The 10,607-nt window shown below is 37.7% G+C and overlaps 1 protein-coding gene across 7 annotated transcripts in view; it reads left to right on the top strand.

The window, feature by feature from the left end:
• LOC139984054 (L-gulonolactone oxidase-like) overlaps window positions 1-10,401 on the top strand; it is a 30,463-nt gene extending 20,062 nt beyond the window's left edge. For all 7 annotated transcript variants that reach the window (XM_071997721.1, XM_071997720.1, XM_071997719.1 and 4 more), the window contains exons 6-11: window positions 617-802; window positions 1,294-1,481; window positions 2,759-2,908; window positions 4,994-5,158; window positions 6,077-6,167; window positions 8,364-10,401. In XM_071997721.1, the coding sequence (XP_071853822.1) occupies window positions 617-802; window positions 1,294-1,481; window positions 2,759-2,908; window positions 4,994-5,158; window positions 6,077-6,167; window positions 8,364-8,516 (933 nt within the window). In that variant the 3' untranslated portion in view covers window positions 8,517-10,401. The remainder of the gene's footprint in view (window positions 1-616; window positions 803-1,293; window positions 1,482-2,758; window positions 2,909-4,993; window positions 5,159-6,076; window positions 6,168-8,363) is intronic.
• The last annotated feature ends 206 nt before the right edge of the window (window positions 10,402-10,607 follow it).

Raw genomic sequence — 10,607 nt, 5'->3', positions numbered from 1 at the left:
CCCAATCTTGCTTGATAATATTATGTGTATTGTCATATACCCCAAGCAAGGAACCACAGTGCCCTTGGGCTCTTGTTAAGAAACGTTGTAGATGAAAAGTTTTCACAGTTTTTGTTTGGTAGATGTTTAACATGATTTAGACACTTCACGTTAAGACCCCAAAGAAAAAATAAAGACAGTGCACCATGGGGAAAGATTTGTTTTGACTGTATTTTCTGCAATGTAAAAATGACAGTGGTGACATCATAACTGTTACCGAGTAATCGCAGTAATCGCGAGAAGAGCTATGCGATTAATCGACTACAAAAGAATGAGTCGACTATCAGCACTAGTTGGTAACCACTACAGACATCTCAAGATACATACTGATGAGAAATAAATTCATCTGTTTGAAAAGCTAAAAAATATAGACTATTGTGTATATTTATAAGCCAAAACACTCTTAATGTATTCAATTTTGTCAAAGACCCCTCCCCTGGGGTTGGGATTTGAATACCCAGACTGGTATTTGAATTTCCCATTCCTATTCCTGTCCAAGCCACATCTAAATGATAGTACCCTATAAAGCTTGCTGTTTGTGTGCCAAGCTTTAAATTTCTATTTTATTCTTTTCAAGGTAAGGAGTCTGAAGTTGCTCACTGCAAATAGTGACATTATAGATTGCTCTGAGGAGGAGAACGAAGAGATATTTCGAGCAGCTGTTTGTAGCATTGGATGTCTAGGTATTATCTTAGAGATAACACTACAATGCCACGAAGCTTTCCAATTACACTCAATCGCCAAACCAAGCACCTTCGAAGAGGTAAGGTTTCTCTATTAATAAAAGGGAATTATTAAAGAACTGATATTTATTGTATTTAATATACAGTATGATACATAGCAGCAGCTCCAGCCCAGGAGAGAGCACCAGTTAAAAAAAAAGGCGAATAGTTAATACACTTCTGCCATATGCAGCATTAGTGATTGTTGAGGGGGTGTGGGGGGGGGGGTAATTCTCACTGATAAGGGAGTACAAGGAGGTGCACAAATTATGCAACCCCCTCCCCTCCCCTATGTCACAGGCATAGTAGTATAACTAGGAGAGTTTAGTATTACTGCATTGAAGATATGAATTAGAACAGGAAGAACAAGTACCATGTACAAAAGTTGGAGATATTAAAGGTAGTTTGGTTAGATTTTATGGAATGGACATGGCCTTGATGGTCCTTGCATATGATGTAATTTGAGGTCAAATCTAGTTTAGTCAAGTTATCAGCAGTCTGTCATATTGCTTCGTACTGCTTCTACTTGTAGATTCTCACCCGGCTGGATACATTCCTTGAAGAGTATGATCACGCTAAGTTTTTCTGGTACCCGCACACTGAGAAGGTTGTAGTCTATCATGACATACGGACCAAGCACCAGCCAGTTAAGAATAACTTCAGCTGGTTCTGGGACAGGCTGATTGGCCATCACCTCCACGAGTTCTCTATGTGGATTGGGTATGTGTTGGCTTTCGCCGGTAGATTAAATAAATACTAATGGCAAAAGCAAGCTTTGCAGATGTGATGCATATGTGATATGTACAAGTGTTTAATATTATGGGTGTTGTGTGTGTGTATGTATGTGACATATATGTGACGACCTAGTTTGTAAACATGATATCTCAAGGTAGGTAACATCTGCAGTTTTCATAGTTGGCATGTGGCTTTCTCATAATGAGTTCAAGAACCTTATTGTTTTGGGTGTAGGTCAAAGGTCATTTGGGGTCAGCAGAGGGCAACATTTGAAAGTCTCCAAACCGCTGTATCTCCAGAACCTGAACAACATGGGAGCTCATATATGCATGGTATGATAGCCTTATGTAGTGAAAGTTTTTTTACAATTTGATATAGGTGAGGGTCCATTTAAGGTCACAAGGGGTCAAAACTTGAAATCTTTGTAAACACGATATCTTTCGTTATTGGCTCTCATATTTTGCATGTGGCTTCTCTATAATGAGTACAAGAACCTTATTGTTTTTGGTGAAGGTCATTTGGGTCATCAAAGGTCATACTCTGTAAAGCCACTAACCTTGTAAACATAATATCCCAAGATAGGTTACATCACATAGCTCATATTTGGCTGTGTCTTTCCAATAGTGAGTAAAAGAACCCTATTATTTTGGGTGGAGGTCAGAGGTCATTTGGGGCCAGCCGAGGTTCAAATGTCAAAATATCATATAGATCTCATTAGGTTTACATAACAAATGCAAATTCAGCTCTTTGTTGCTAGAGTGAGCATGCAAAATAAATTATCAATCAAAATATGTCCCTCTGTCTTTCTTTCATCATTGTGGTATTATGTCACACGATTCCCAGTCATCAAACCATGTAAAGCACTGACTCTGTTTAGAATTATACTGCTCTCCATCTGTGGTATTAACTTCAGCCAGGGTTATTAGCTCGCAAACTACTCTTGTGCTGCATATGAAATGTATTGAATGGCAACTTAACCACTGCGATGGTTCCCTCTGATTTTACTCTTTCCACTTGAAATTTTGTGAGCTTTATGTTTGGTAAGGAATTACCTTGCCATGTTAAACATCCTCTTGAATCTGTTAAACTTATGCAAATATGTTTGTTGATGGCTATCTGCTACATGTTATGTGTAGTGAAGTTGTTTTACTCTAAATGGAAGGAAATTGCTTGCTTACTCATAGCAATTTGTTCTAGACTACTTAATAGAAGATCAGATAGTTGTCACTAGCTATGTTGATTGAAATACTTTTATCTTACAGTTGCCTCTTCCCTCGGGTGCAGCCGTTTGTGAACCAAATGATGTTTCGTCTCCTTTGTGACAGTACAGTGGAGAGAGTTGATGCAATGTACAACCTTTTTACATACTACTGCCTCTATTCCCAAGATGTAACTGAATGGGCCATTCCACTGTAAGAATTTATTCATAATGACATGTTGCTCATATCTGTTTATCTATCATCTGAATATAATAATTTCCTGCAATATATTTGGTCAAGCTACTTGATTATTAGTGGGAGAGAACGTCCTACATTAGGACATTGTCATTTCTGTGAGTAGCATACAGCACATACTACAAAAGGTCTTGCTTCCATTCTCATTAGAAACATTGTAAGGGTCAAATACTATACTAAAGACACATAAACTGTAACAGGACGTATAGACACATAAACTGTAACAGGACTAAAGACACATAAAATGTAACAGAACGTATTGACACATAACCTGTAATAGGACGCATAGACATATAAACTGTAACAGGACGTATAGACACATAAACTGTAATAGCACGTATAGACACATAAACTGTAATAGGACGTATAGACACATAAACTGTAACAGGACGTATAGACACATAAACTGTAATAGGACATATAGACATATTAACTGTAATAGGACGCATAGACACATAAACTGTAACAGGACTTATAAACACATTAACTGTAATAGGACGAATAGACACATAAACTGTAACAGGACTAAAGACACATAAAATGAAACAGGACGTATAGACACATAAACTGTAATAGGATGTATAGACACATAAACTCTAACAGGACGTATAGACACATAAACTGTAACAGGACGTATAGACACATAAACTGTAACAGGACGTATAGACAAATAAACTGTTATAGGACCTATAGACACATAAACTGCAACAGGACTAAAGACACATAAACTGTAATAGGACGTATAGACACATAAACTGTAACAGGACGTATAGACACATAAACTGTAATAGGACGTATAGACACATAAACTCTAACAGGACGTATAGACACATAAACTGTAACAGGACGTATAGACAAATAAACTGTTATAGGACCTATAGACACATAAACTGCAACAGGACTAAAGACACATAAACTGTAATAGGACGTATAGACACATAAACTGTAATAGGACATATAGACACATAAACTGTAATAGGACGTATAGACACATAAACTGCAACAGGACTAAAGACACATAAACTGTAATAGGACGTATAGACACATAAACTGTAATAGGACGTAACAGACACATAAACTGTAATCGGACGTATAGACACATAAACTGTAATAGGACGTATAGACTCATAAACTGTAACAGGACGTATAGACACATAACCTGTAACAGGACGTATAGACACATAAACTGTAATAGGACGTATAGACACATAAACTGTAACAGGACGTATAGACACATAAACTGTAACAGGACGTATAGACACATAAACTGTAACAGGACGTATAGACACATAAACTGTAATAGGACGTATAGACACATAAACTGTAATAGGACGTATAGACACATAAACTGTTACAGGACTAAAGACACATAAACTGTAATAGGACGTATAGACACATAAACTGTAATAGGACGTATAGACACATAAACTGTAACAGGACGTATAGACACATAAACTGTAATAGGACGTATAGACACATAAACTGTAATAGGACGTATAGACACATAACTGTAATAGGACATATAGACACATAAACTGTAATAGGACGTACAGACACATAAACTGCTATTGCAAGTAGTAGTACAGTAGTGTGCTTTGCAAAATGTATCCAAATATCCAAGTATTGCATTGTGAAATACAGAAAATAATATGTGACACTTACACAGAAGATGCATTGAGAAAAAAATTCTTTTGGTGTTAAATACAGCATTTCACACAACATACTTCTCTCATGCCAGGAATCATAACTGTGCACATAAAAGGTTTCAGTCATATCAGGGAGTTGTCATTTCATAACAACTCCCTGGCCATATCTAGCAGCACATGCTATTATTGTGTGTGCATTATAAATCCTATACTATTACTGTTGTTGTCGTTGGTGTTGTTTATAATGGCAATAGGTTTTGAGACATATAAGCTGCCCTTTTAAATGATTCTGTAGATTCTTGTGCATGTGTTTCTTGTTTTCTTGGGGGGTGGGGGTGGGGGTGGGGGGCTCTGAAATGATCATGGCAATACATTCACTTCTTCACTATGGTTACAGAGAGAAGACGGCAGATGTTCTTCGTGAGTTAAAATCCAAGATGAGTCTTAATCCTGAGATTGCAGCACACTTCCCATTGGAAGTTAGATTTGCTAAAGCAGATGAAGGATTGATCAGTCCCTGTCACAAAAGGGATAGTTGTTTCATCAATATTGTCCATTTCAGGTAAGATATTGATGTGCAAGCCCTGTATCGAGATATGCACTTAATATCTTGAGGGGAATTGGCTTGTCTCTACATTCTCCTATGTAATGAAGTGCAATGAATAATATTACAGGTAAATGAACATAATATGGTAACATTCATCAAGGTTTACAGTACACTCATCAAAGTAATAATCAAAGTAACAGTCAATATTATGTATCAATGGGCAAGCTCTTGTCATTGACAAATGTTTCTAATTCTTACAGATAAATTAGGTGTAAAACTCGTTCATGTAAAAAAAACTCTGAGCTAAAGAAACTCACTGTTTTCGGTGGAGGATAAATGTCATTGGAGGTCCACAGACGTCAAAGTCTGAAAGCATTGTAAACATGTTAACTCACAGAGTAGAGGTTGGATGAGCTCCATATGTAATAGATGGATGCACCTTATTGAATAGAAGAACCATATTTTTTTTATCTGTGGAAGTCAAAGGTCACTTGAGGTCAACAGAAGTCTGCAATCTTTATAAACACAATAACTTTAAAGCAATTACTTTCTGATATATTTGATATGTGGATGCACCTTAATTTGTGCAAGAACCCTATTTTAGCAACGGTCAATTGAGTTCACCAGATCCCAAAGTGTTCCAACAATAAAGCTAATTATATTTGCAATGGTCAAGTTATGCAATTATCAAGTTATCTGGAACTCTTTTCTGATGTTCTGGTACTTGACTTTAGGACACATTTTCCTGAGTTGCTCTATCCAATCAGATTATTCCATATAGAAGCTTATCAGGCAAGGAATCACTAAGCCTTCTGGCTTTGTGTTATTGTTTGAAGTTGGAGGGAAGGACAATCACAGTTTGATATTGATTCTTAGTGGTGTAATGAATTAAGGCTATGGATTGATAGTAACAGTTTCCTTTCCTCTCTTTAGGCCTTACGGTATCAATTCATCGAATGATAGCTATTGGAATTTGTTTCAAGACATTGTGAAGAAAGCGGGAGGGCGCCCTCACTGGGCTAAGGTATGTATATGCAATCTTAATATTCAGCATATGTTAAGCATTCAGCATTTGGTTTGCCAACAAATGCCAACTATCCTGTGTTCGAAATGTAATTGCAGTTGATAAAAGCATCACACCCTCTGTCACAGGGTGAATGACCCCACAACATAAGGGTCGTATGTGTCACGGGTGGGTCAGGCCGAGAGTTAAATGATCCCATAACATAAGGGACCTAAATGGGGTTAACAAAAAAGAACACTCAAATTGGCTGAAATTTACTCCCTCTGCTTTTCTATTACATGAAATCAAAAGACCTCGATGGTCCACAAATGACGATATACAATACAAAAAAATACTACTTAGTTTACCCTTAAATTAGTTTTTTTTTTTCTGGCTAAGTTGGTTGCACAAGAATTAGATGTGTTCAGCTTGGTCACTAAGTTGATTTACTAAGTAAGTAGCCTAAAATTAACATATTGTTTTTGTGGAGGCCAAAAGGTCACTTGTGAAAACCTTGTAAATATGTTTACTCTGTATAAACTATGACTGTACACTTTTGTGGCTCTACCTACTGGAATTACAAAGGACTATCATATGCAGATTTCTTCTTCACTAAATTAATTTCAAGGAAAGCTAAACTGACTTACTGCATCATGATATAAACTAGCCCCTTTTAAGTTATTGGGAGTGGGTGGGGGGTTGGGGGGAGCGAAGGGGATTGGGGTATGTCTCTGTCTGTCTTTCCGTTATTCTTTTCTCATTAGGTGTCTTGACTATTTAATAAGCATAGCTTATGTCAAGGTTCCTGAACTTTTCTAAAATATTCAAATGCAAAGATTTGCAAATATGATTTTGGTTACTTGCCGTAGGCAGGCAAGTAACCTGTGCAGTCAAGTTGGCGTTTGTGTGTATGCATGTGTGTGCGTATTTGTCTATGGGATGCCCTAGCTTGTAAACACGATATCTCAACATAGGTAACCTCTGCAGTTCTCATATTTGGCATGTTGCTTCCCCATAATGAGTTAAAGAACCCTTTGTGTTTTGAGTGGAGGTCAAAGGTCATTGGAGGAAGCAGATGGCAAAATGTGAAATCTCAAAACTGCTGTATCTCCAGAACCTGAATATCAAGGAGTTCATATATGCATGGTAAATAGCTTTATGCGGTGTTAAGTTTTAACACAATTTCATGTAGGTCAGAGCTCATTGTCAGAACTCAATGTCACAAGAGGTCTAAACTTGAAATCCTTGTAAACAGGATATCTCCAGGTAGGAAACTTGAATGGCTCTAGTATTCTGGATGTGGCTTCTCTATAATGAGTACAAGAACTGTATTGTTTTAGGTGGAGGTCAGAGGTCATTTGGGGTCAACACACTCTGTTATGCCTTATAAACAAACCTTGTAAACGTGATATCCGAGCTCATATTTGGCATATGTCTTTGTTATAGTGTGTACAAGAACCCTTTTTTTGGGGGAGTGGAGGTCAAAGGTCATTTGGGGTCAGCAGAGGTCAAAATATCAATGGATTTTATCAGGTCAACTATTACAAATGCAAATTCAGCTCTTTGTTGCTAGAGTGAGCATGCAAAATAAATGATCAATCAAACAATGTCCCTCTGTCTTTCTTTCATTGTTGTGGTATTATGCCACACAATTCCTGTCATGAAACCATGTAAGCACTGACTCTGTTTAGAGTATACTGCTCTCCATCTGTAGTATGAACTTCAGCCAGCGATATTAGCTTGCAAACTACTCTTGTGCTGCATGTGTATTTAAAGGCTAGTAACCACTGGGAGGGGTTTCCCTCTGGTTAATTTGATGTAAACCAACGGTCACTCTGTGCTGTACTTAGGGCTCTCGGTTCGATCTTGTACCATTCGATGTTATATTAATTTCATTGCTGACAGAATACTTATTAAAGACATTCAATGAGGTGACTTAAAGGGTGTGAAGACTTGCGCAAAAAGAAACGTCTAATGGCGGTAATCTGGCCTAGTTTCGAATGAGGTGTAAAAGAAGTGTTAGACACCACCATAGTGGACATCTCAGGTCCAGCTAAAGTTAACAAGGTATCACGTTTCATTACTGTACTGTCTGCATTTTGTAGCGACACGAACAAAACGTCACTTGCAAGCAACGGATAGTTAACTTTTTCAGATGGCTGCAAGCGGTTTGGGGCAAGTCTTCAATGCCTTTATCATTTCTTTTCATCTTTGCAGGATCATGGTGTCACTGGGAAGGACTTTTGCAAAATGTATCCAGAGTGGGGTAAATTTTGTGCCATAAGAGAAAAACTGGATCCAAGTGGAATGTTCCTGAATAAGCATCTTGAGAGAATATTTGATATCAATCATTCTAAAAAGGATAATTAACTGTTGCAGCCACTGTATCTTATCACAGAGTTGGAGAAACTGCTTCTTTTGATATATAACTCCGACCTCTCAGTATCTACTTTAGGGGGATGTTCACCCTTATCCTGCTCAAGTTATTTGGTTCACAAACCTTTTGACTGGCGCTTGATGATTACCCTGAAGAATTCACTTTCTGCATTATCTGTTGACAATGAATCAACTCAAAAAGTTTTGAATGAATCTGCTAAGCTAGCAATCTCTATAGTTACCTGGCCTCGTTGGTAAATATGGCTGAAAATTAATATCTAGAGTATCATGTATTTTATGAATCTTGTTGAAACTCCCGACAGTGAGCTGTAATATTGAGGATGTTTAACCAATCAATCATGTTGTCATTTCACCAACGAAGATATAACAAGCAGCAACACACACACTCCTCCAAAGAACTAGTCCTTCATCTCCATTTGTAAACATCTGCCTGATCGTTTTAATATGATTCCATTAATCATAAACATATTCTAAGGACAAAGTTTATGAAACTTAACTTTTTGTCAATAACCTAAATCAGCTGAATATTTAAGCTAGAAAACATAATTGGGTGTAAAGGACACAAGATTATGATTTTATGACAACAGAAAACTAAGATTGTGCATAATTTATTTCAGAGCTTGGATAAGGCAACACCTTCTTGTCTTTTGGAACTTTCGTGGGTATTTTTAGGGTTGTGTCATAAATAAGGCATTGTATAATTGTCATGGGAGGTACTCATTGTTGGTAAAGCAAACCACACCCCCTCCTCTCTGCCCCAACCCCTCTCACATCATGACCTGGATATTAATCGCACAGCAAAGGGAGTAACTGTGGAGCACCCATGAAATTGTGTGCATCTTCAGTACACATATTGAATTAAAGTTTCATGAAACTGGTAAGCTGTAGAATAACATCCAAAGTATAGCCTGGATTAACTTCATACTTTATTTTTAGATCCAATATTAGTACAAGCAGTGGCGGAGCTAGGGGTATTGGTCAAGGGGGGCGAGAATGGTCTGTATGGGCGCTTCCGACACTATCTAAGCGGAGCACCACCATGGGTTGGCGCGGAGCGTACAAATACTTTGAGTAAAGATACTCCCTAGATCGCCGGAAATGACCCTTTCAGGGCCTGGCTAATTTGCACATAATTTGCAAATAAGTAGGTGTCATCGCCAAAAAAATGTGACAGATGTCAATAGGTAGATGAGAGCGCAATAAAAAAGTCAATAATCGCGAATAAGTAAAAAGTGGTAAAAAGCTGAAAAGGGCGCCAGCAGTCCATTTGAGTCTGTCATTCCCCCGCCCCCCCTGACTGTATGGACACTCCGCCACTGAGTTCAAGAACCCTCTATTGTAGTCAAACACTGGAATTTTTGTGTGTGTATGATGTCAGGGAAGTATCCCTTAAAGACACCTATAGACAATCTCCTAGGCCGGCAGAGCATAAACAACTGCCCATAGTAACATTCCAGTGACCTCTGACCTGGGTGTACACCGTCCTTGTTGTGATGCAGTGTGCATAAATTAAACTAACTGTAACTATTTCTTGTTGAAGAAAGGTAGCTAGTACTAGGGAAATGTAGTGTATTTGTTTAATTTTGTTTGTGCTGTGTTTTTCTTATTGACCTGATGTATGTGAATGAATAGGATTCTGTTTATTCTGGTCTACTGGCTGTCGGCCATCTTTATTCTCTGACTGCCCCACTTAATTCTCTGACCGTCCCACCTAACTATTATAACAACCTTGAAGTTTGAATCTCATTCATTAACATTTGTCATTAACATACATTACAGTTCCAGTTTTCATTTCAGATTTCTGAAGTAATTTTACCTTGAAGTCAGAGAGTCAGTTAATAAACTATATGTAGCAGTACTCATCTAAAATTGGTGTCTCTTTTTAGTTGTTTTGCGTGTAAAGGAGGGTCTTTTACCCTATCTTCCAGGAGGGAACATAATTTATGACAAGTGATATGTAATAAAATATTGTGGCAAGAATAGTGACATTTTACATTCTGTGAAATAACATTCACACACATGATCATCAGGGCTCAAAACTAGTCTGGCTCATTTGCACCAGCA

Source organism: Apostichopus japonicus, chromosome 17 (genome assembly GCF_037975245.1).
Source record: "Apostichopus japonicus isolate 1M-3 chromosome 17, ASM3797524v1, whole genome shotgun sequence".
NCBI classification, from domain to species: domain Eukaryota; kingdom Metazoa; phylum Echinodermata; class Holothuroidea; order Aspidochirotida; family Stichopodidae; genus Apostichopus; species Apostichopus japonicus.
Note: the sequence above shows the minus strand (reverse complement) of the source record. Positions and strands in the feature narration are given on the sequence as shown.